This window comes from Mirounga leonina, unplaced genomic scaffold, assembly GCF_011800145.1.
Source record: "Mirounga leonina isolate KUSES-001 unplaced genomic scaffold, KU_Mleo_1.0 Mir_168, whole genome shotgun sequence".
NCBI lineage: Eukaryota > Metazoa > Chordata > Mammalia > Carnivora > Phocidae > Mirounga > Mirounga leonina.
Window position 1 is genome coordinate 50,398,331 of NW_023270426.1, and position 24,843 is coordinate 50,423,173.

Here is a 24,843-nt window from a genome sequence, read left to right on the forward strand (position 1 = left end):
GTTCAATGACAGCAAAACCTTACATTCTGACAGTGCTGAAGTTCTTCTAGAGGGACAAGGAGGGATGCAACTTCATGCACTGTTTTTAATCTGCAGAAAGAAAAGGAGGAAAAAGAGAGAGAGAGAGAAAGGTGGAGAGAAGGAGAGAGAGGAGAAACAAAAACTAATTTTCCAGGCAGGGAAATACGTATAAAACCTTTTATGTCAAAGTCAGGATTTCACAACAGAACACACTAATGCGAAATCCAGTAGCACCTGTAAAAGTTAAGCAATGCTGTCATCACTTAAATGCTTTTCAAAAGTATCTGGAAAAGACTGAAGGAAAAAAAGATAAAGTACATTCTCCAGAGAACAACAAATATATTTCAAAATAAAAACTGTATTTTTCTTTTTCCTTTTTTTTTTTCAGGTTTTTGTACAAGAATTCATAATTATCAGAGAATAACTTATACACAATGGGATCGATCTCTGCTCTCCTTGTCTGTGTCACTTAAAGTCCACATGTTCAGGCTACAGTCCCCAGCATCATTTTCTGATAAATATATTACCACAGTTGGATCTAAATATAGATACATTATATAATACTTGTCTCTGGGAAAAATCAGATTTTAATAGGCAAACTTTTATTTATATAATACAGAAATGGAGAAAACTATAGTAGACACACAACCTAATTATGACTTGTAGATGATGATTTCTAGATACTCTCCTACTATAAATGAATATTTAAAATAGTCTTAAGATTTTATTTATATGTGCACTTGTGTCCACCCTTATCCCATATACTGTACACGTCTAATGACACTCTGGGAATTTAAAGGTGCAGCCCTCAAATTGTTAAATCACTAAAAAAAGAAAAAAATTAGGCCCTATTGGACGAGGAAAAAACTCACAAAATTTCCAATTTTAAATTTCTTAATCAGTAGGAAAATATTAAAAATAATTTTCTGCATATACATACGGGTATATGTATATATTGAATTACACACGTCTCACCTATCAATACAATTCAAGTGGAGACATATTGGTGAGTTACTTTCCCATTAAATGACAACTATGTCAAAATTTAAAAATATCTTATTACATCATTAAAATAATTCACTTACCATTTCAACAGCTTACACTGTTTTTTTTTTTTTTTAATTTTTAACTCTTCGTAACTAAATTCCCTGATCCCTAGTGTTAAATCCCCTATTTAAATTAAAATCTGGTGCTCTTTGTTACTCAGCAGATACTCAGAAACTGATGGATAAAATCACATCTACTTCAAAATTCCATCAATCAAATAAATTTTATTACCTGATTTATCAGAGAAATATCTCAGCTCTGAGCTTGTGTACCTAAATTACCCTCCCTATAATAAATAGGTGAGGAAAAGATCCTAAAATAGATGGAGGTAACTTACATGATGTCATAGCACATAGAATACACAATGAGTAAGTGTCTGACAGAAACTTTTCAGAGACACCTGAAAACTCACTTTAGAAACTAACTTTAGAAACAAACCATTTATTTTTCACTCTAATATAAATTAAGATGTATGTATTTACATACATACACATACATATATAAAACAAAATTGTCTAGTGTTGAGTTGCTGTTTGTGAGTGAAAAAATGGTTACAAACTGATTCATTAGCTTAATTTTGTACTTAACAATTCCATCGTTTTGGGGTACAAACAAAGTCAGTGCATTTGCAGACTCCACAGAGTCAGATGCTCAAGCATACACTTTAAAAAAGAACCCTCCTCAACATCACAGGCATTGTACAGCGAGAATATATGGACTCTGATGCAATCCCTAACTCCATAAGCAGACTAGACAGCACTTGGCTTACTTTTAAAATAGCTTCTTAAAAGAAATATATAAAGAAATGCATGTTTGCTAAAAGTCTTTTAAAATTACATCAAAACAACATTAAAACTTGTTCATTGAGAAGAGCCTATTGAATTGAATTCCTGTTTGAAACACCTAGTTAACAGTTCAGAATATTGCCTTGTGAGGTTTGACTAGAGATGTGGTTGATGTGAAGACCCAGACAGAGTACACGGCTCCAATCCCAATAGTCCTCTGATCGGCTGTTTGATGGAAATGGATCCCCTTTAAAATTGCTATATACCTTAAAATGATCTATAATAAACAGTTCCCCAATAGCCATTATTAGTTGTAAATTGAAATGCATTGATCATTCAGAAAAGATTTCTTGCAAAATATATAAATAAATGTAACTGCATATTCTGTAAATATACTTAACATTGCTAGGCCAGACCGTCGATGACGGGCTGCTGTATTTCAGTACTGTGTGTCAAATTTATTAGAAATTTAAAAAGAAAAATTTCTGAGGGACTCAGCTGCCTTCGTTAGTTGGCTTTAAAATGTGTAATAAAGTGGGAGACAATATCTTCTCATAAATACACGGAATCGATATGGAAAAGTAAACTATACAGCAGACAAGATTCAAGAACACCAGAGTGTACCAGAGTGGTCACCGAGTGAAATATCTTCCAGTATAAAAAAAGGGAAGAACTCTATACACCCAGTTCTAGTAAGTATGTTTCAATTAAAGATGCAGCTCTCTCTCACTCCTGGCAAGAATTAATTGGTAATGGCGCTGCTTCTCAGCAGTGCAAAAATATCCTGAGAAATTATTCAGATTACAACAGAAGACAGGGCTTTCATCACTAAGTTTTTGCACAAAACACAGCTTTAGATATCATAAATAAATTAATTTAAAAAGCAGATAACCTTCACTGTGTTGAACACAAAAAGGGGATGTGACCCAGACATTGTTAATTCTCCCATTGGCTAATATCAGAAAAAAAAGATTGCATTAAGTGTCTATTTATAACTTTCTAGTTAACTATGGCCAATAATATACATGGAGGTAATTTGTAGTTCAAGTTTTTCATCTCTTTTTTCCCCAACTAGCTACGAGCTGAATTCTAAAATTTACACTGAAATATACAATTCCAATTTTCAAAAGATCATCCTCCTGGAGGAGGAGTGATATTCAAATTTTATGTGCAATCTTGATGCAGAGCCCAAACAGTCCTATGAAGAGAGACAGTGTATTTTTTAATCAATTGGCACTGAAATTTAACTTTCCTTAGCTGCATTCTAGTAGCTTGGCCAAGTTATCTCGTAATTCCGTTAGTTCAAATATTTTTCCATCAAGAATTTCTAAGAGTGTCTTCAGGTTATTGCGAAAAGCTTCTTGTTCATTTTGACTTTTCTCCAGACGTTGCTCTAAGTCAGACAGCTGTCCCTCCAGGTCTTTGTTCCGAATCTCTACTTCCTTTAGAAACAAAAGTGTGATATATATACACACGTCAGTTCACGACTTAGGAAACGATACAACTTTCATTATTACTAATATTGTGGTAGTTAATGCAGTTTGACACACAGGAAGATGAGCTTCTGAATCTCAAGTTAACACACTTTACGGAGATTTTTAGAATTCTGCCCTCTGAGAAATCCATGTGGTTTTCGAGACAGGCATGTTCATGAATCCATCTATCCAACCCAACAGAAACTTCCTGAATGCTTACTTCCTGCCAGGCAAACACTCTGGGCATTTCAAATACCGAAGAGGATTAAAGATCCATTTTGTGGATTAGCTACATCTCAATTCAATTTCGGCCCACCTCTTTTTCCCTAATGCACAACCAACTGGTAGCAATCTCAGCTGAAAGCAGGCAGAGAAAAAGAGAGTACTTTTTCCTCCTTACGGGCAATTCTGGAGAAAGACCCGTGAGAAGACAACAGCTCTCTAACACGAGGTATCAGGATCCTCTGAATATGTTAATTACTATTCTTTGTTTTGCCTCACCGTCCAAATGAGTGCTTGTGGCCGGAGAAGTAGCTCAGTGGCTAAAAACTGAGTCAAGATCTACAGTCTCAGTCAAGATCTACAATAAGCGTACATATAAGAGAATTATACAGCTGACAGTTCCAACATACTGCAAATCATGGAAAGAAAAGAAAAAAAAATGACAAAAGGCAAGTAAAAGTTCATGACAAAAATAATTATTTTTTTAAAAAAACAATCAAGTCTAATATACTTAATTAGAAGTTATTACTGTTCTAAAAATGTTTCTAAACATGACAAATATAATAATAAGTAATTCTAAAAAAATGAAATGGTCTAGTGACCTAGAGTTTTAATTTCGGTTAAAAATTCAAACTGAGAAAAAGAGCAGAAACTTTAAACACTTTATGACACTTTAAACAAGGTATTCAGATAAGCAATTAGTTGAAAGTTATATATCCTTTCTGGAAAGCTCATTTTTACCTCTGAGAGGAATTAAATGATTGACACAAATTACATTCACACATGTCAATTATATGGGACAATGACAATATTTTGGTGTTAGTAATACAATATGAATCAGCCTCAGAAAATATTATGTTTCAAATGTTAATACATGGTTTAAATGTAAATCTCGTAAAAAATTCTATCGAGTCTAATGGATGGCAGAACACTTTTTTTTTTTTAATTTTTGAAAGACAATCTGGTAAATGTTAAATGAGAAAAAACCCCAAATATGAAGCACACAGTGCAAACGGGCAAACACTGGTATTCATGGGGACAAACACTGTAAATTACTGTACAAATAGGAAAGAGCTGCCGTTGTTAGGATTATGGGTACTTTTTTCCAAAATTTATTTTTCTTACAACACCTGTAAAAATTGTAAACTTCTGAGAAAAATAATTAGGAAATTGGCTTGAATACATCTAAGAAAGTAACCCTGACCTAGGATTCTGAACATAAGGAAATGTTCACTCGCTTTGACAGAAATAACTAAGAGTAAGGCTTCAGCAAGAATGCCACGGAGGAGCCACAAGAACCTGGGAAAATACTAGAAAGGAATACAGCAGCTCTAATGAGTAATAAATGAGGAATTTAAGAAATCCCAATCTAATATTAAAGCATTTAGTGTTGGATGTTTCCCAGGTATGTTTCTAATCTCTTCCCTCTGAATAATCCACAAAGTGAAGATAAGTAAACGGAGAGCGGGATCTGAAACCAATAAAATGCTTATAAATTCAGAAGCCATATTCATGGAGGCTCCAAGCTAGGCGGGAGAAGACAGCCCCTGGGGTCAAATGAAAAAATTCCACTCATGACTGCACGGCATGCTCTCTTGCCTGCTTCAACAATAAGCTTAAGAGTCGCATGTTGCCAACTACGAAAATAGACCAAATGTCATTCACTAGAAAACACCCATTTCACCAGGCACCATCCAGTATGCCCTCTGAAGCCTTCCTTCAAATGAAAGGCTTCCTTGTTCTCCTTGCCAATCAGTGAGACATGCAAACATTTTCAATGGAAGCATGCAAAACACCAAATTTCCTCAGCCATTAAAATCGCATTGTTCTCTCTAGACAGAGTGTCATACTCTCAGCCACTCCTCTGATTGGAGGAATTTTAGGAGTCAGATAACAAAAGGGATCCAATACAGTGCTGACGGTGCTGGTCTATTCTGAGGCACAGAATATAATCTTAGATAGAGCAAGACTGGCCAAGCCAGTGCACACGGGCCAACACAAGGCAACAGGAGCCCTGGCAGGTGGGAACTTCCTAGTAGTCGGCCTTATGTCCGCATTTTCCAAGCCTCTCCTTCTCCCTCCGAACGCATTCTTCTGCTTCTAACCACGTGTGTGCTACCAGTTTCCTCTTCTCCTTCACTGACATGTAAGCATGTGCCAGGGGCATCCAGAGACCTGGTTCAGTCCTGATAAAGCAATGGAGGCCAGAAGCTAACTCCCTTTCGAGTGCTTTAAAGGGCAATAATTGCAAGTATAAAATCTTAGTGGGTAGAAGGTCATGCTCTGTGTTTGTTAGATATGGAGCCTCAACACTAGAGTGATTAAAAAAAATTTACACATTGCCATCATCAATGGGACCAGATCAGGCTCATTTAAGTTTAAATCGTGCATTTTTAATCTAAATAAAAGTTACAGAAAAATTATCTTTGACATCTGATTCACATGTTAAGCCATTACAAGCAAGATATAGTGCCCTATTAGATCATCAACCTTCATATGTAACAGGACATAGAAATCATCAAAAGTATTAGTAATTCAAGAGAAAAATGGGCCAAAGACACACACGCAAATTTTGAAGAAGAAACATTCAACAATTATTTACCAAGCATCTTCTATGTACTAGCAATAGAGATAGAGCAGAAAATAAACAAAGATGGTTCTTGTTTTAATGCAGCATGCATTCTAGAATCAGGATGCCAGCAACAAAAAAGTAAACACTTCTGGGACGCTGAGGTAATGGTGACTCTGTATGCTGAGATCTCTCAACCATCCTCCCAAACTATATAAATCAATGATAAGAATAACACCACACAAATTCCATGACTTCAAATAACTAGAAGATATAAAACAAATCAAACTTCAATTTCCAGCAAAGACATTTCCCAAGCTCTCTCTCTGACCCTTTGCAGAGGGCAAGGCAGGGTTGTGGGGCAAGTAGAGCAGAAGCAAGAGGAAAACCAAAGGCTTAAGACCGAACTCTAATAACCCTAAGACAGACCGCTGGAAGTGTCAAAATTCTGGAAAAATAAATAAAGTCCTGGTAGACCAGAGCGGACTACAAGGAAGGGACTTACTAGTGTACGCGAGACAGGAGGCAATCTTGGAAAGGCAACACTTCTGAGGAGAAATGGGCAGAAAGAAGAAAAAGAAAGGAGCCTTCCGGAATACTACGGTAAAGGGGGAAGAAGCAACACGGGGAAACTTACAATCTTCTAAGACAAGAGAAAACTCAAACACTGAAGGACACATAGCCCCTTCCCCACTATCTCCCAAAAAGAGGGTGATTTTGAACTGAGAATCTGTAAGCCACTCAATCCACAAAATACAAAGGTGTGAGCTATCTTCATCTACATCAACTATCATAAGATGAAAACAGAAAATGAAACTGTAGAGACTTTAGTGATTGAAAATAAAAGACCCCCCCCCCCAAAAACAGCTATGAAGCACAAGAAAACAGAAGCCTCCACTCTGAATTAAATATTGTCAAATAGGGCACCTGGCTGGCTCAGTCAGAAGACTGTGTGATGCTTGCTCTCAGGGTCATGAGTTTGAGCCCCACATTGGATGTACAGAGTACTAAAAAAAACAGGTAGATGAACTTTAAATATTGTCGAACACGCATTCAAAATAGAGCCTGAGACAGATATCAAACACTAAAAACAGAAATGAGACAAAACACTAAAAAACCAGGAGTGATTAAGCCCTGATAGAAATAGAAGAAAAAGGCAAAATTATATCAGAAATAGAGACTGAATTATAAAATAAAAAATAAATTTAAATAAAATTATGCTTTACTCAATTATTATTTTTAAATATTCAAGGGAACGCAAGTGAAATAAAGTAGGGGAAATGATCAGAGAGAAAGGGGTTGAAATAGAAGGGAAGACCATCTAACTACATATCACTGGAGCTCCTTACGAAGAAAACACTCCAATAGGACAAACCTAATATTTAAAACTTTTATACTAGAAAACTTCCTGGAAATAAAGGAAGACCTAAATCTACACATTAAAAGGGCCCACCAAGTACCTGAGAAAAGTGACCCTCAATGAAATCAATTCTGAGAAATATCTTAGTAAAACTCTTAGATTTTGAAAATAAAGGAAAAATCCTCAGGGTGCACACACAGGAGCCCCAAACTTCCAAGCCCGGTGAACTAGACTGGAATAGATTTCTCAAAAGCAATATAAGGGGCGCCTGGGTGGCTCAGTTGGTTAAGTGTCCGACTCTTTATCTCGGCTCAGGTCATGATCTTGGGGTCCTGGGGCCAAGTCCCGCATTGGGCTCCGTGCTTAGCGGGGAATCTGCTTCTCTCCCTGTCCCTCTCTCTCTGCCCCTTCTCCTGTTCATGCTCTCTCTCTAAAATAAATAAATCTTAAAGAAAGGCAACATAAAAAAAAGGTAATAATGGAGTGGCATTTTCAAGAAATTCAAAGAAAGTAAATTACGAACCAAGGATTTTATCTGTCACCTAAGTACTAAGGCTTTTAAAAAACAATTTAAACCCACGAGCTCTTCTGGAACCATCTACTAGAGGATAAGCTTCATCCAACCAACAGATTACTGTGGCAACTTCAGAGAAAGGACTGACGGTGACCATGTCCATGTACTATAGGTAATACATATCAAAGACTAAAACAAAGGTGAACAATGGTTAAAAAATAATATAAAAATGCTACTCTTTTCTTTTCAAAAATATTTTTTTTATTTATCTGAGAGGGAGAGAATGAGAGTGAGAGCAAGAGCAGGGGGAGGAGCAGAGGGGGAAAGAGTCTCAAGCAGACTCCACGAGCTGAGCGCAGAGCCCTACGCGGAGCTGGATCCCATGACCCTGAGGTCACGACGTGAGCCAAAACCAAGAGTCAGATGCTTAACTGAGCCAGCCTGGAGCACCCCCAAAATGTTACTTATTCTGACAAGGTAGAAATAATGCAACTAAAAAATAGGAGGAAAAAAAGGAAAAGAGAAAAGCAGAATAAGCTTCTAATTATTGAATATGTAATAGGTCAAAGTCAACTATCATTAAAACTATCATTAAAAACTAACAAACCGGGGCGCCTGGGTGGTGCAGTCAGTTAAGCACCCGACTCTTGGTTTCGGTTCAGGTCGTGATCTCAAGGCGTGAGATCGAGCCCTGCGTCAGGTTCCAGGCTCAGCGTGCCGTCTGCTTGGGATTCTCTCTCCCTCTCCCTCTGTCCCTCCCGCTCATGCTCTCTCTCTAAAATAAATAATATTTAAAAAAATAAATAAAAATGAATAAACCAGATAGTGAAAGTTTAAATATGAACACAGTTAAGTAGGAGTATTTTTTTTTTTTTAAAGATTTTATTTATTTATTTGACAGAGAGAGACAGTGAGAGACGGAACACAAGCAGGGGGAGTGGGAGAGGGAGAAGCAGGCTTCCCGCCGAGCAGGGAGCCCGATGTGGGACTCGATCCCAGGACCCTGGGACCATGATCTGAGCCGAAGGCAGACGCTTAACGACTGAGCCACCCAGGCGCCCCAAGTAGGAGTATTTTAAAAAGGTGTAAGTCTAAAAGTAACCACTAAAACAAAGTTAAGACCATCTTAAATATCAAAAGATATAAAAAAGGGCAAAGAACATATCATACAGAGAAAGAAAAAATCCAATTAACGTAATACACAGGAATTATTACATAAAATAATGACAAGTTGAACTAAAACAAAAATCGTATCAATAAGTATGAATGAGTTACCTAGTAAAAGAAAAAAAATTTCAGTTTGGCTCACAAAGCACTAAGTATACACAACATACAAGAAGCATTCACAAAAACTGATTTTACATTTGGTCACAAAAAAGTAGTATTAAGTTACATTAAGTATAAATATCACCAAAAATATTCTGTGATCACAATGCAGTAAGACTAGGAATTGAAAACAAAATCATAAAATAGAAAGGTCCTTCCACTGAGCAATTCATTTAGGAAGGCCAAAAATAACAGGATAGGCGCAAGATAATGAGAGGTTGCAATACTGGTAGAAAAAGTGCCAAAGGAAGGCACTTTAATGCTAAAAGCCACAATGCACAATGAAGATATAACCATTATATTTAGGTACCAACCACCTTATAAAGTAGAAATTACAGGTGTTGTAAAGAGGCATAGATAAAAACATACTGATGAGAGACTTCGCTCTGCCACTCTCAATACAGGACACATCAGGTGGAACAAAGGAAAGGTAACAAAACAGAAAACAAAAATTATAAAGTCAACAAGGAACATTACAAAAATCGGTCATATATGAGATCACACAAAAAAGTGCAGTCAATTATATAAAGCAGAAATTATACAAACCCTTGCGATTACAAGACAGTAAAACTAGAACTTAAGAACTAAACCCCAAAAATAAAAAGGTGCTTCCACCAGGAAATTAAAGCACCTTCTGTTATCTTTTATAAATTTTTGGACTTATTTATTTGAGAGAGAGAGAGAACGAGTAGAAGGGAGGGGCAGAGGGAGAGGGAGAAGCAGACTCCCCGCTGAGCCGAGAGCCCAATGTGGGGCTCCATCCTAGGACCCTGGGATCATGACCTGAGCTACCCAGGTGCCCCTCAAGTGCCTTCTTTTAAACATCTCGTGGGTGCAAGGGAAATAAGACCAAAATTACAGAATTTCAGGAAATAATGATAACGAACATACTAAATATGAGAATCTATGAAATACACCTAAAGCAATCATCATAGGACAATCTATAACTTTAAACACATATACATAAAAGTGAAAGAATGAAAATAAAGGAATTAAATTCTCTTCTTAAAATGCTAGAGAAAGAATAAGTAAACCAAAACAAAGTACGAGGCAGGAATAATAAAGATAAAAGGAGAAATTCATAAGGTAGAGGATAAAAAAAAACCAGTGGCACTGATGAGACATACCACTGCTTAACTTTACTTAATCAAGAAGGACAATGGACAATTATATAAAATAAGAAATAAGAGTTCTCGCTGACTCTGTGAAACCTAGATGGAAAGCTTAAACAGCCCAGCGTCTGCAGAAGAAATAGAGAATAATCCAGGAACTACTCCATAAAAATGCACCAGGCCCCAATGGTGTCAACATTTAGAGATGAGGTAGTTTCAATATGACATCCATTATTCCAGAGCATAAAAAATGAAGACAGTGCATGAAGTATGACTGAAGTATTACTGTGTGTAAAGTCTAACCCCGATACCCAAATCTTATACGTATAGCTCCCCTCAAAAGAAATACAGACCAATATCACAAATGAGTACTGTGTAAAAATGATAAATAATAAAGAACAAAAGTCTAACACCACATTAAGAAAATAAGATACCATAGCTAAGTGATCTTTATTCCAGTCATGCAAAGGTGGTTTGGTATTAGAAAATCCATTAATAAAATAAACCATATTAAATAGATCTAGAGAGGAAATTATGATTATTTTCATAGATACTAAAAAAAAAAAAAAAAAAAAGCCGTTAACAAAATCCCATACTCATCCCTGGTAAAAACATTCTAATAGGCACGAAGGACACTCTCATAACATGATAAAATGTATTTCAGTGTTACAGCCAACATTTTACTTAAAATGGAAAAATACTAGAGGCATTTTCACTAAGATGAGGGATGAGATAAGCCCATCATCTGTAGTATTGTTTAATACTGTAGTGGTGTTGGGGCGCCTGGGTGGCTCAGTTGGTTAAGCGACTGCCTGCGGCTCAGGTCATGATCCTGGAGTCCCGGGATCGAGTCCCGCATCGGGCTCCCTGCTCGGCAGGGAGCCCGCTTCCCCCTCTGACCCTCCCCCCTCTCATGTGCTCTCTGTCTTTCTCATTCTGTCTCAAATAAATAAATAAAATCTTAAAAAAAAAAATACTGTAGTGGTGTTTTTAACAGGTGTAATTGGACAAGAAAAATCAAGAGGCTTGAGAATTGGAGGGATGGGGGAATAAAAGTAAAATTATCTGTTTGCAGATTATGTGTTACCATACCTAAAAAATCTTACAGAATCAATGGAGTAAGTGACAAAACTAGCTCAAATAATAAAATAATTTAGTCAGGTAGCAGGACATAAAAATAGCATACAGAATTCAACAGCTTTCGGGGCACCTGGGTGGTTCAGTCATTAAGCCTTCGGCTCAGGTCGTGATCCCAGGGTCCTGGGATCGAGCCCCGCATTGAGCCCCACATCGGGCTCCCTGCTCCGCGGGAAGCCTGCTTCTCCCTCTCCCACTCCCCCTGCTTGTGTTCCTGCTCTCACTATCTCTGTCAAATAAATAAATAAAATCTTAAAAAAAAAAAGAAAAGAATTCAACAGCTTTCAAATATACAAACAATAATCAATTAAAAGATACAATGGTAGAGAAAACCATTTGAAATAGAAAAAAAAGAAAGATAAAATATTTATAAACAAGAAATATGCAAAACTACATGTTGAAAACCTTAACACTCCTGTGAAAAACACAAAAGTAGATGTGAACAAATGGGAAGACATCCCTTATTCCTGGATAGGATCGAAACTTCAGTAAGATATTGTTTCTCCTGAAGTCATATTATAAAGTTTAAGCAATCTCAGTAAAATTTTTTTATGGAGCTTTATTTTCAGTTGACACAAAAATTGGTACTGAATACTGAATCGCATATGATAAAATAAGTATGTAAGACTATTGAGAGAAACAATGAAAAAGAAACTCTGAGGGGCACCTGGCCCGAGCAGATATTAAAGCCTCTACTATCAGCGCAGGGTGGTACTGATGCATTAAGAGAGTGACTAGTGGGCTGGAATAGGAAGCCCAGAGTAGGTCAGAATGTGTAGAGAAATCAAGTATCTCCAATCTCTGGAAAAAAGATGAAATTTTAAATAAGTGGTAATGAGATAACTGGACAGGCATTTGGAAGGATACAACTGGATCCATATCTCATACCACACACAAAAGAATAAACCCAAAATACTCAGAGATCCAAATGTAAAAAATGAAACCGTGTAAGTACTAGAGGGAAATACAGATGAATCCCTGTATCAGATGATACAAGGATCGGAAAAGAGCTATCTGACTATACGATCCACAAGCCAGAACCAAGAAAAGAAAAGAGTAATAAATCTGACTAGTACATAAAACACCATCTCAGGCAAAGTAAAAAAAAAACAACAACAACAACAAAAAAAACTGGGAGAAAATATTTTTAACATGTAATCAGATATAAAAAGAACTCCTGTAATATATAAAGAACTCCTGAAAAAGAACCAAAAATCCTATAGGAAAAGGGCAAAAGACATGAACACCCAATCCGCCCATGTACAAAAAGATACTGACATGACCTCTAAGCTTATGAAAGATGTTCATGTCACTAATAACATGAGATATGCAAATTAAAATATCATTTCTCACCTATCACACAATGAAAACGTATGACAACACATTTTGTTGGCAAGGCCATGGAGAAAGAGGCACTCATGGTAGTGGTTATGAGTGGGAACCAGCACAATCCATTACAAAGGGGAATTTGACAATGTTTAACCCAACTACGTATGTGTTTATTTTCTTACTTAGAAATCTTCCTTCTAAGAATCTATCTCGGGGGTGATAGAGTCTCCATTGTATTACACTGCAATGGGAGGTATGAGTAAGAATTCAGTTTTATATATACATGGCTATTGAAATAGACATAATGTGGTATTTATATCCTTCCAGCTCTGTTTATTAAGATGGCATAGAAACAATGCTATCTCCCTAGCTCAGGAGGAAGAGTATGAGACTCTGCATCTTGCGGTCATCAGTTCGAGCCCCACGGTGGGTGCAGAGATTACTAAAAACAAAACAAACAAACAAAAAATCTATTCTGAAGATACACCTCCAACAATAACAAAATACCTATGCGCAATATTACTCATTGTAGTATTGTTGCAGAACACTGGAGACAGCCTAAATACCCACATAAAGGAGTGGCTGAATAAACTATCACTCCACAAATGAAGGAGTTTACAGCTATCATAAGCATGAACATGATCTCAGTGAACTGACAAGAGTGACTTCCAGAATATATTTTACGTGAAAGAAACAAAGTGCAGAAGAGTAATCTAGAGTACGTTACCTTTTAAAAAGGAGGGGAGAAGGTAAACAAATAGATCTGTTCATTTGTGTGAAAAGAAATACAGAAAAGATAAACTAGCAACTAATGAGATTGGTTACCCACAGGTGGCGGATGGGAATGGGGTGGGAAGGATGGGGCAGAAGCTAGGGTAGTGGGGACTGGAGGGTATGTCTCTAAAGACATCTTTCCAAATAGTTCTGACTTTTGGAACCATGCTAATGTTTCATATACTCAGTAAATGCATGCATATATAAAATGTAGAAGAATGGATAAGAAAATACTAAAATGGAATATAATATGATACAAATGAACATATAAGTATGGCTTTTTTTTTAAGATTTTATTTATTTATTTGACAGAGAGAACACAAGCAGGGGGAGCGGCAGGCAGAGGGAGAGGGAGAAGCAGGCTTCCCGCTGAGCAGGGAGCCTGACACCGGGTTCAATCCCAGGACCCTGGGATCATGACCTGAGCTGAAGGCAGACACTTAATTGACTGAGCCACCCAGGTGCCCCGAACAAAGTATGTTTCAAATGAATAACCTAACCAATTGCAGAGGAGGGGAAGAACTAACCCAACAAACTTTTGAACATAGGCTGAGGACAAAAAAAATTATAGTGATCTCTAGTTGGTAAGGTTTTGTTTGCATTTTTTTGTGGTGGTATGAATTAGTAATTCAAAAACTATTTTCTGTGCTAAGATTGAGAAAGTAAATAAATATACTGTAGATAATAAGAATCGGGTTTCTTAGTATTGGGTAAAGGAATTACAAATATGAGTATGGGAAAGGCTATAATAAACTCCATTGTATTACACTGTAATGGGAGGTATGAGTAAGAATTCAGTTTTATATATACATGGCTATTGAAATAGACATAATGTGGTATTTACGTCCTTCCAGCTCTGTTTATTAAGATGGCATAGAAACAATGCTATCTCAATAGCAAAAACCCTACCTGGTACTCAGATCCTGGCTTCTAAATATCAATCTTTGCCTAAAGAAATTTCTCCGTGGAGGGACGCCTGGGTGGCTCAGTCAGTTAAGTGTCTGCCTTCAGCTCAGGTCATGACCCCAGGGTCCTGGGCTCAAGCCCAGCATCAGGCTCCCTGCTCAGTGGGGAGCCTGCTTCTCCCTCTGCCTGCTGACCCCCCTGCTTGTGCTCTCGCTCGCTCTCTAATAAATAAAATCTTAAAAAAAAAAGAAATAAATTTCTCCTTGGAGAAATAGCTAATTCCAAGGTTGAGGACTGAAAAAATACAAGATGAGCCTTGAATATGTAGTTGTCCTAAAACATGAAGACATTCTTTAAAAGAATGAAAGGGTCACATCAAAAAGGAATCAGAAGCTGGACTGAATGGGTTCCCACTGGCCAAATCTGGGACAATTCAAACATCAAAATAAATACATATGACAACTAAACGCAACCCATGAGCACGGAATAAATCTTGGACCAGAAAAACAAGTTTTAAACTTTGTTATAAAGAATATTATTAAGACAATTATGGGAATTTGAATAAGGTCTGTATATAGATAATTTCTTGATTTTGATGGTTATGTAAAATAATGCCTTACTCTTAGAAAATACACACCGAAGCGTTTAGAGGTAAAGAGATACAGTATCTTGCAACTTATTCTCAAAGATTTCAGGAAAAAATAACACACACACACACGGAGAGAGAGAGACAGTTCCAGAATGGTCAAACAAATACAGCAAAAAATGGCAACATTTGGGAAATGTGAGTGAAAGGTATATAAAAAGTCATTGTGTTATTCTTGCAACTTTTCTGTAAGTCTGAAATTATTTCAAAGTAAAGTTGAAAAATAAGACCACTTCAGATAGTGACTAATTGCTACTAGGAAAATAAAACAAGGTAATATTACAAAGAGTAGGGGCGCCTGGGTGGCTCAGTCGGCTAAGCAGCTGCCTTTGGCTCAGGTCACGATCCCAGGGTCCTGGGATCGAGCCCCACATCGGGCTCCCTGCTCAGCGGGAAGCCTGCTTCTCCCTCTCCCTCTGCCTGCCACTCTGCCTACTTGTGCTGTCTATCTCTCTGTCAAATAAATAAAATCTTTAAAAAAAAAAAACAAAAAAAAACAAAGAGTACCTGGGGTGGGGTGGGGGAGACCTTGCGGAGTTGTGCGTAAACTGAGAAGTTGGAGAAATTAACACGTAAGCCAAGACCTAAGTTGCAAGTAGGAGCCAGCCCATCAGAAGGTCTGAAAGCTTCCCTATCATGTTCCTAGTAGGTTGCTTTGATCAGCATTTTTGATATATGGTGAAAGAAGAGGTAAGAATAGGAGCCAGCTTTAAAATTCAATTATCGCTCAATTAATGATGAAATACATTTAAGAAGTTTGATTTGAAAAATCACCTCTTGGTTTCTCTGGGATGTGTACGTAACTTGGAAAACATCTGAAGGAACCGTCAGGAATGTCTTGGCAGCATGGCCGCCTGAAGCCGGGGGCAGTCATACAGAAAGAACAGAGACTTTGGAATCCAAACAAATTGAGGCCTCACTGCTTTCTAGTTCAATGCCTCGTCAACTTGTGAACACCTCTGAACCGCTGCCTTCTCTTCGAAAACAGGGATGAGTTCAAGCAAAGGTATGCAAGGGCTCGGCAAATGCCCGAATCACAGCAAGGACTTAGAAAATAGCAGCCCAAACCAAAGGAACAAAAGACAAAAGCTCCACTGAATTTCCCCCACTTTTTCTAGCCCTGAGGACACACTTCATCTTTAGTTCTACATCAGGCTTTCTCAACCTTAGCACTATTGACAATTTGGTCCAGATAACTGGATGTTTAGCAGCATTCTTGACTTCAACCTACTAGATGTTAATAGTACTGCCTGAGTTGTGAAAATCAAAATTGTCTCGGCACATTGCTACACGTTCTCTGCAGGGCAAATCTGCCCCCTCCCCCCGAGAACCAGTAATTTACACAGATCATTAAAATGTGGGAACAACATTTAATAGGGCTAGCCAAAACAAACCAGACTGCTGCAAGTCAATGACGGGAGAGGGTAATGTGTCATGCCATATAAAGAACCTACTTCCTTTATGAAGGCCCTCTCTACTGTCACAGAATTCTGACTACCTATATAAATGGAGAGTGGACAAATGAACTTATACAAGCCTCAGTTTCCTCAGGCGACTGTCACAAGAAGTAAATGCACAATATAAGTAAAGTGCTTAACACAGTGTCTGGCACATAGTAAGCACTCAATTAACGCAAGACATTCGCATTACAATTGAGGTACTCCTAATTCCCGGGCTTTCAGGTTCCACTTATCACCCCTGACCCAAAATTCCTCCCTCTGTACATACATTTATTTCTACTCCAAACTCTGAAGTGGTCCTAACCTTTCTTTATAGAGGCAGCTAACCACTGGGGTGTAAGAAAAGGGCGGGAGGTGCGGAGACTTTGATAATGAATTCTAAAAATCTTCCCTAACCACCAATACAGGATATATGTATGTAAATTAGAGTCAGGAAACATATTTTTTTATGCAAAAGAAGTGAGAAAAATTCATTAGAGTAAAGAAAGAAAAATGTCACTAACTTAATTTCCATTAGGGCACAACTACTTCTGCAATTCATACTCATTAGTTCAGCATAAAAAAAAAATGAGCAGAACTCTTCGACTGAATGAAATCCATGTGAGAAATTCTCTTTAAATTCAGGGTATTTTTTATGTTAAAAAACAGACATTTCTAAAATAATTTACTGAAGGCAGTTTATAAATGGCCATCTATGATGATCCCATGCTACCTAGGTGAGGTTATCACTTAATTTTTGAAAAATCAAAGATTAGTCATGAATCACAAGTCCTGGAAAAATGAGAACCTACAAAATGAAGTTTCAGAAAAGAAGTCATTACTATGTGAAAGAATGACTGATGCCTCTCTCTATGCAGAAATGAATCACAATGTTATTATAGCTCACCTGTAGTTTCTGAGTCAGGGTGTCCCTCTGTTCTTGTAGTTCTCTGGCATTATCAATTTCTTGTTTTAATCTTTCTATTTCCTAGAAAAAGCAGAGCAATGTCTTTAGCCACAATATTTAAACTAAATCAAGCAAAGAGAAAGTGTTATTTCTCCCTGAAATTATTGTCCTAGTCCTTGGAAAAGAATAATTTAAAAAACATTCCTTTATGCTGATTTTTAGAAGGGTGAATTCGTCTTTATGGGTAGGTTGTCTAAGCCATGATAATCTTAAGCAACAAGTCTGCTTGGTGGCTTTGGTACAGCACGGCTTGGAAACAACAATCAGAACATTTTAAGGCTGTTTCAAGCTTTGTAGATATAATTCTTTCCTGGGATGTTAAATCTTATGACTGGAAATCAGAAAAAGCAACAGCTTATAAAATTCATTTAACCTCTCGCAGTTTTCTGTTGATTTTAAGAATGCAACTCTCATACAGAAGGCAAGAGGCAGTATCTCAGTCTGCCTGCCTCACTGTAGTTCCTAACAGCAGAGACAAGGATGGAGAAAGTATGAACAAGCTTCATATCAATCAAAAAAAATTTCATCTCCCCCCCCCAAAACACCCCACAACCTTACTTTATTCCATAAAGTACCTGTAAATCTGAAAGAGACTCAAATATTTTGTACACATGTTAGCTAGATTACAGATGAGTGAAAAGTAGGAAATACCTCTTCCTTCACTTTCAGCGTCTCTTCTAGTTCTTGTATTGTTTGATTTAATTCTGTCTTATGGGTATGCACTGCATTTGCCTGGCTACTAACACATTCAAGCTCAGTCACCTAAAATGAAATGAGAACACAGGTTAAGCTATATGACTATCTCAAAAGATTTCTTGCTGAAAGTATAATAAGCCCCTCATAGGTAAATCACGACTTTTAAACAACATATGAAAATCAATTTTGAGAAATATTAAGACACTTAAGGTAGAATGAACAGATTCTTTAAGGACACAAATTTAGGACAACAAAAAAAGACTAGGGGAATAATTATTTATATGGCTTAGTCATGGAAGAAGTTAGGAAAGCTTAATTGGTTAATGACAGTTGAGAACCCCTATAATGAGAGGCTTCTTTAAAAATTTCTTATGAAAACATATTCAAAATCAGATCTAGCCATCTGCCTTCCATCTGTAGCTTTCAAATTAAACATGGCTTCTGAAAACTGGCCTTACAGAGTGAGAAATTTTTCAAATACATTTCCAAAATGTAAGAGAATCTGGAAGAAAAGATATGCTTAAAATACAACTTCAATCATTCGATACTAGAATGACTTCACATCAGTAGTGTCTCTGTAGCAAAAGATAATATTCTTTAGTCAATAAGAATGTACTAAGGGCCCAAAGAGCTACAGAACTTTTAATGAGCACTTGGTATTTTCTGAGAGAAGAAAGAAAGGCACTGCCCCTAAAAGTTAAACCATCCAACGACATTGTTGGACCCAACAGTCAAAATAGGCAGAAGACAACATAAAAACATACACACGCACCTCATCACAGCAATTTACACACGTTAGCATCTCATACATTTTGGCTGACTAGAATGCAATAAATTCTAGACTATTAAGGAAACAGCAAATCCTTCTCCTTCACATTTTCCAAATATCCACTTATCCTCCATAAATGTTACTCTACGTTTCTTAACATTTTCTTCCTTTCTATTCATGTACTAATAGCCTTGTGCAGACCCTATCATCCAAGCCTAGACAACAGCAATGGCCCACCAGAGGACATAACTAAAATCTTTGTCTGTTTTTACCTCTCCTATAAACTAACATTCATCTATCATTGTATAATTCCTCCATTCAAAGCCTTTCAATGGCTCATTTTTTACAGTATCAAATCTAAACCTGCAGGTCTTGCATACACCAGTCCTAAACTACTTAACCATCCTCATCACCCAAGACACTCACAGTATGTGATAGGTGGTTTTTCCAACTAAAAATAGGCGAGTCTCTTCACCCTAAAAATAAACCACTCTCACTGAATAAACCATCTTGCTGACTTAACTAGAATGTCCACTCTTACCGCTGAGGCTGTTCAGACCTTAGCAAACCTTCAGCTCTCAGGTCAGCATGTACTTTCACCAGAAAGTCATTCCTATCTACTTGATTCCTCTAGGCTCTCCTGTCCTGTGGTCCACAAAATGAAATGTATTCAAAATCTTGGGAATTATTTCCTTATTATTCAATATATAGGAGGGTTTTTTTTTTTTGGTCCAATTAGATAATGAATTCCTTATAGGGAGTTCCAGTTCTGATAATGATGGAGTACTTTTTACTGGAAAAACTTTCCCACAGATAACAATTGCAAATCATGACCAAAATGTAAAATTCAACTGTTTGAATGCCCAGGTAAGCAACCAAATAGAGCAAAAGCCAGAAAGAAAGCAATCACATTGGGTAAAATACACATATACACATCTTTTTGCTTGAAGGCACTCTGTAGTCTGGCTGCATTGCTTGACTAGAACTTAAGCAGAAACTTGTGGTCTTATTTCCCTGAGGAGCCTGAGGATCTGGGGACCCCTTAAAACAGCTGAAACAGCTAGAAATTGAGGGAACTGTATGAAGAAAGCCCCCAAAGAAACATACAGACTTCCTTCAAATCTTTGGCTAACCCTTCATCTACACATGCACAGGTAAGATCCAAGGAGTCCAGCATGGGGGGGAGGAATGAAAGGAGCCGGAAGGCTGCAAGAGCTGAGCTGTGGTAGGGCTCACCACAGAGAGAACAGTTTGGCGTTTCAGTCCCACCAAATTAGAGGACGTGGGTTATTACTTCAAGCTTTCCACTAAAACACCAGCAGGATTATGCCTTAGAAATAAACATTTCCCAGGACTATGGAATTCACCATAGGGTTAAGGGCAAGATTAAAATAAATGGACTCCAATGAAGCCTAAGTCCACACCTCCACAATTTCAAGGAAATCTGTAAGTAAGTTTAACTGCTTACTCAAACAAAAATCAACATCATTCAGAGTAAGATAAGAGAAACTATGGGCTGTATGTCATCTAATTTCAAATGTCTAACATACAACTGAAAATGACTAGACATGTGAAGAAATAGGAAAACGCAACCTATAGTAAAGACAAAAAGCTGCCCCCTATATCCCTCTGGCTGCAACTTGCAAAGGAAGTTAGGCTACACAGAAAGGATACCTGATGGAAATTCAGATCTACAAGAAGGAAAGAAGAGCATTAAAAATTATAAACATGTGAATAAATAGAAAGATTTCATTTCTTAGATCTTTAAAATTCAATTCACAATTTAAACCAAAATTTCCTTAAGGACAGGGATTATACAGTAAGAGGATATGATAGTTCTTCTGTGAGTATTTATTGGCTCATGAGTGAACTGTCATGGATTAATTTATTTTATTGTGGTAAAGAACACAGAAAAAAATTTTATCATCTCAGCCATTTTTAAGTGTACAATTCAGCAGTGTTAAGTATTCTCACACTGTTGTGAAAAAGGTCTCCAGAACATTTTCATCTTACAAAATGGAAATTCTATAGTCATTAAACAACAACTTCCTTCTTCCTCCTCCTAAGTTAACCTTTACGCATACAACAGGATGACATTTACTCAGGTTTCTTACTCTCCCTCCCTGTCTCTATTTCATCTCTATATTACTTCCCACCTCAGCCTGATCTTACTACATTCCTGACTGTGCTCTGGAAGTAAGGCCATTTCCTACTGTCTACGAAGTTCACTTCTTTGGCATCCTTCCCAAAAAAGGAAATTAGCGGCATATACTTCCTGTTGGGTAAATGCAAATGCTGTGAATACAAAAAAAAATTCTTCACAAGTAATTGTTTGGGCTTCTAATATTTTTCATACTGGGATTTCTGATTTTCTTTTCCTGCATGAAATTACAAATACAGGTGTCTCCCACTTTCTGAGAGTTTGAATTATGCCACTTCACTTTTACAAAAGACCTGAATTAGTACGGTAACAGCTTTTTGTGGCAAAACTAAAAATGGTCCTCAGATTTGTCAGCAAAAACAGATACTAATGTAGGTCTTTTGTAAAAACAAAGTGAACTTCTGGAAAGCAGGGGATACTCTTCTCCTTATACCACTTCAGCTTAGGAAAGGTTTCACAGCTTTACTTTTGGATAGTGGGGAAACCTGCATAAGCAACTTTTATAAAGAATTTCTTACCTGTATTTTTTAAGTTGTTCCTTCTTCAAAAAACCAATAAAAATGATAAAAGGATCTATCAACTCGGTGCAACTACATGACAATTCATTTTCTCTATTCATTTTCACAGGAATTCTACAATTTTCAATTTTATACATGAGAATACTGAGCAGAAAGGGATCACTTACCAAAGGTCACACAGCTAATACGTGGCAGAATAGAAAAATATTTTTCTTAACTAAACCCACATTTACTACCATCTATACATATGTTCTGACAAGCAATGACTATCTCCAGATGTCCTTGTGCTGAATCTACATGTATGTTTCTGCAGGTCAGGGAAATCTGTTAGCCATCAATCCCCACGGAGAGCAGGAGCTCTGAGCTTACCCGCTTGTGCAGACGTTCTGCTTCCTCCTGATATGCAGCAAGCTGCTGTTTCCATTGTTTCACATTGGCAGTGGACTCCAACAGGGCCGCAGTGAGTTTGGCATTATTTCCTTTGAGGGTAGCCAGTTCAGCCTCCCAATGTTTGCTGATTGCTGAACTAAAAGAAAAGAAAATTCTATCAATTACACTGAATATTGTCACTTTGGAGGTGCAGCAGTCCTTGGTTCTATTAGTTTTATAGTCCATGAATGTTTCAAAGATAATCCGAAAAGAATAAAAACAAATATTTCAACAAATATTTCACTGAAAAGTTCTGGCTGAAGAAAATCTAGCAAGTGAAGAAACAGAAAAAGTACCAAAGCAGTAGGCTTAATGTAGACCAGTTCTCACCTTCATTAGGACAGATACAGATATCTACAGAAGAGTTTCTACCCATTCTCTTTTGAGGAATAAACATTATACCCTGAAAAATATCTACAAGCAAAACCTAACAACGTACTGTGTATTTTTTAAGGTGGGTATTAGTTGACATATAATACTATATTAGTTTCAGGGGTATAACATAGTGATTTGATAACTATATACATCACGAAATATTCACCATGATAAGTACAGTTACCATGTGTCACTATACAAAGTTATTACCATATTATTTGTTATATTTCTTAATCTGTACTTTTCATCCCTGTTATTTACTTTATAACTAGAAGTTTGCACCTCTTAATCTCCTTAATCACCTATTTTGCCTTATTCCCCTTTTCTCTGGCAACTAGAGAGACCAGTTTGCTCTCTGTACTTTGAGTCTATTTCTGTTTTTCTTTTTTAGATTCCACATGTACTTGAAATCCTCTGGTATTTTGTCTTTCCCTATCTGACCTATTTTACACAGCAAAATACCCTGTAGGCCCATCCATGTTGTTGCAAATGGTAAGATTTCATTCTTTTTTACGGCTGAATAATACTCCATTGTGTGTGTGTGTGTGTGTGTGCGCACCACATACCACATCTTCTTTATCCATTCATCTATTAATGGACCTTGGGCTGCTTCCCTATCTTGGCTATTGTAAATAATGCTGCAATAAACCTAAGGGTGCATATACCTTTTAGAATTAGTATTTTCATTTTCTTTGGGTAAATGCCCAGAAGTGAAATTAATGGATCATATGATATTTCTATTTTAATTTCTGAGGAACCTCCATACTGTTTTCCACAGTGGCTGCACCAAATGCACTGTATTTTTTAAGTTCATCAAACCTTGAAGTACAATTTCATTCCTTTGTGAAACATGTGAGGATGCTGTAATGTCAATAAGATTTGGGACATGTAACATAGTATTTCTTGTGAAACTGTTATTGATTTATTTCACGTTATTCATAATTTTGAGATGCCCAAAATACAAAAATTTGTCGCAATAAATTTATTTCAGGTATTATGATAGGCTACACCTAGAAATTGGTCCTAATGACTTAATTTCTGATAGAATTCTGTGTTGCATATAAAACAAAAAAAACCTAAAAGCAATAACCTATTTCCTCATTTACTGTTCTACTTAGTAAGTTATCCAAAGTTAATTGCCTCAACCAAGACAATTTTTCTATTACAAAGACAATTCTATTAATTGGGAAGATTTCTCTCTTGATAATTCGTTAACTGTCCCATGAAGAAAGAATTGCCTCATTTGAAAAAAAAGACGTTTTTTTCCTTAAAAAAAAAAAAAAAAGATTTATCTGAGAGACAGCGAATGTGCGCATACATGGTGGGTGGGGGGACAGGAGAGAAAGAACTCAAGCAGACTCTTGGCTGAGCACGGAGCCCTGCATGGGGCTCAAGATGGCAGGACCTTGAGATCATGCCCTGAGCCTAAATCAAGAGTCAGATGCTTAACCGACTGAGCCACCCAGGTGCCCCTTTTCTTACTTATTATTGAACAGTTTCCTCCTTTTAGTGAAATTCTACAAACCTCATCCCATTAATTAGTGATAATGATAGCTTTCTTTAATCTGCATTTTTGTTTTTGGTAGGTTATCTGCATCACAGAGCAAATGCTTTGATGGACTGATTTCTCTTTCTTTTTTTTTTTTAAGAGAGGCAGGGGGGAGGGGCAAAGGGAGAGAGAATCTTAAGCAGGCTCCACGCCCAGCACAGGGCTTATTTTCACAACCCTGATATCATGACTTGAGTAGAAATCAAGAGTTGGACACTTAACTGAATGAGCCACCCAGGTATTTTTAATAGGAATTTTAATATGTATTATATTAATTATATATTATAATTATATAATTTTATAACAATAAAATAATAAACAAATAATAATTTGTTTATTATATAATTAATTATATATTATATATATAATATTATATATATTATTATCAGCCAGATTTCTAAAGCTCACCACTAATAATAAGATATATCGGCAACATGAACCCACTGATATGATGCATAAGGAAAGACACAAGATAATTTCTGCGGTATTCTTGCCAAAAAGGCATAACCTCATTCTAATCATGAGAAAACAACATAAACCCAAACTGAGGACATTCTACAAAATAACTGGTTGGTACTCTTCCAAAGTGTCAAGAGAAGACAAGACTGAGAAATAGAATGGTGGAGAATAAGAAGAAATAATTAAATGCAAACAGGTTCCTAGGAAAGGGACAATGATGAAAACAAGTCTCCTAAACTGGAGTTAACAGTATTGTAT

At 36.9% G+C, this 24,843-nt stretch overlaps 1 protein-coding gene across 1 annotated transcript in view; it reads right to left on the reverse strand.

The window, feature by feature from the left end:
• Positions 1-359: 359 nt before the first annotated feature.
• The window catches only part of HOMER1 (homer scaffold protein 1), a 125,982-nt gene continuing 101,498 nt past the window's right edge, over positions 360-24,843 (reverse strand). Inside the window, exons 6-9 of the mRNA XM_035014730.1 lie at positions 22,143-22,299; positions 18,281-18,391; positions 17,570-17,650; positions 360-3,295 (exon numbers count right to left, since the gene is read on the reverse strand). Coding sequence (XP_034870621.1) covers positions 3,107-3,295; positions 17,570-17,650; positions 18,281-18,391; positions 22,143-22,299 — 538 coding nt within the window. The 3' untranslated portion in view covers positions 360-3,106. The remainder of the gene's footprint in view (positions 3,296-17,569; positions 17,651-18,280; positions 18,392-22,142; positions 22,300-24,843) is intronic.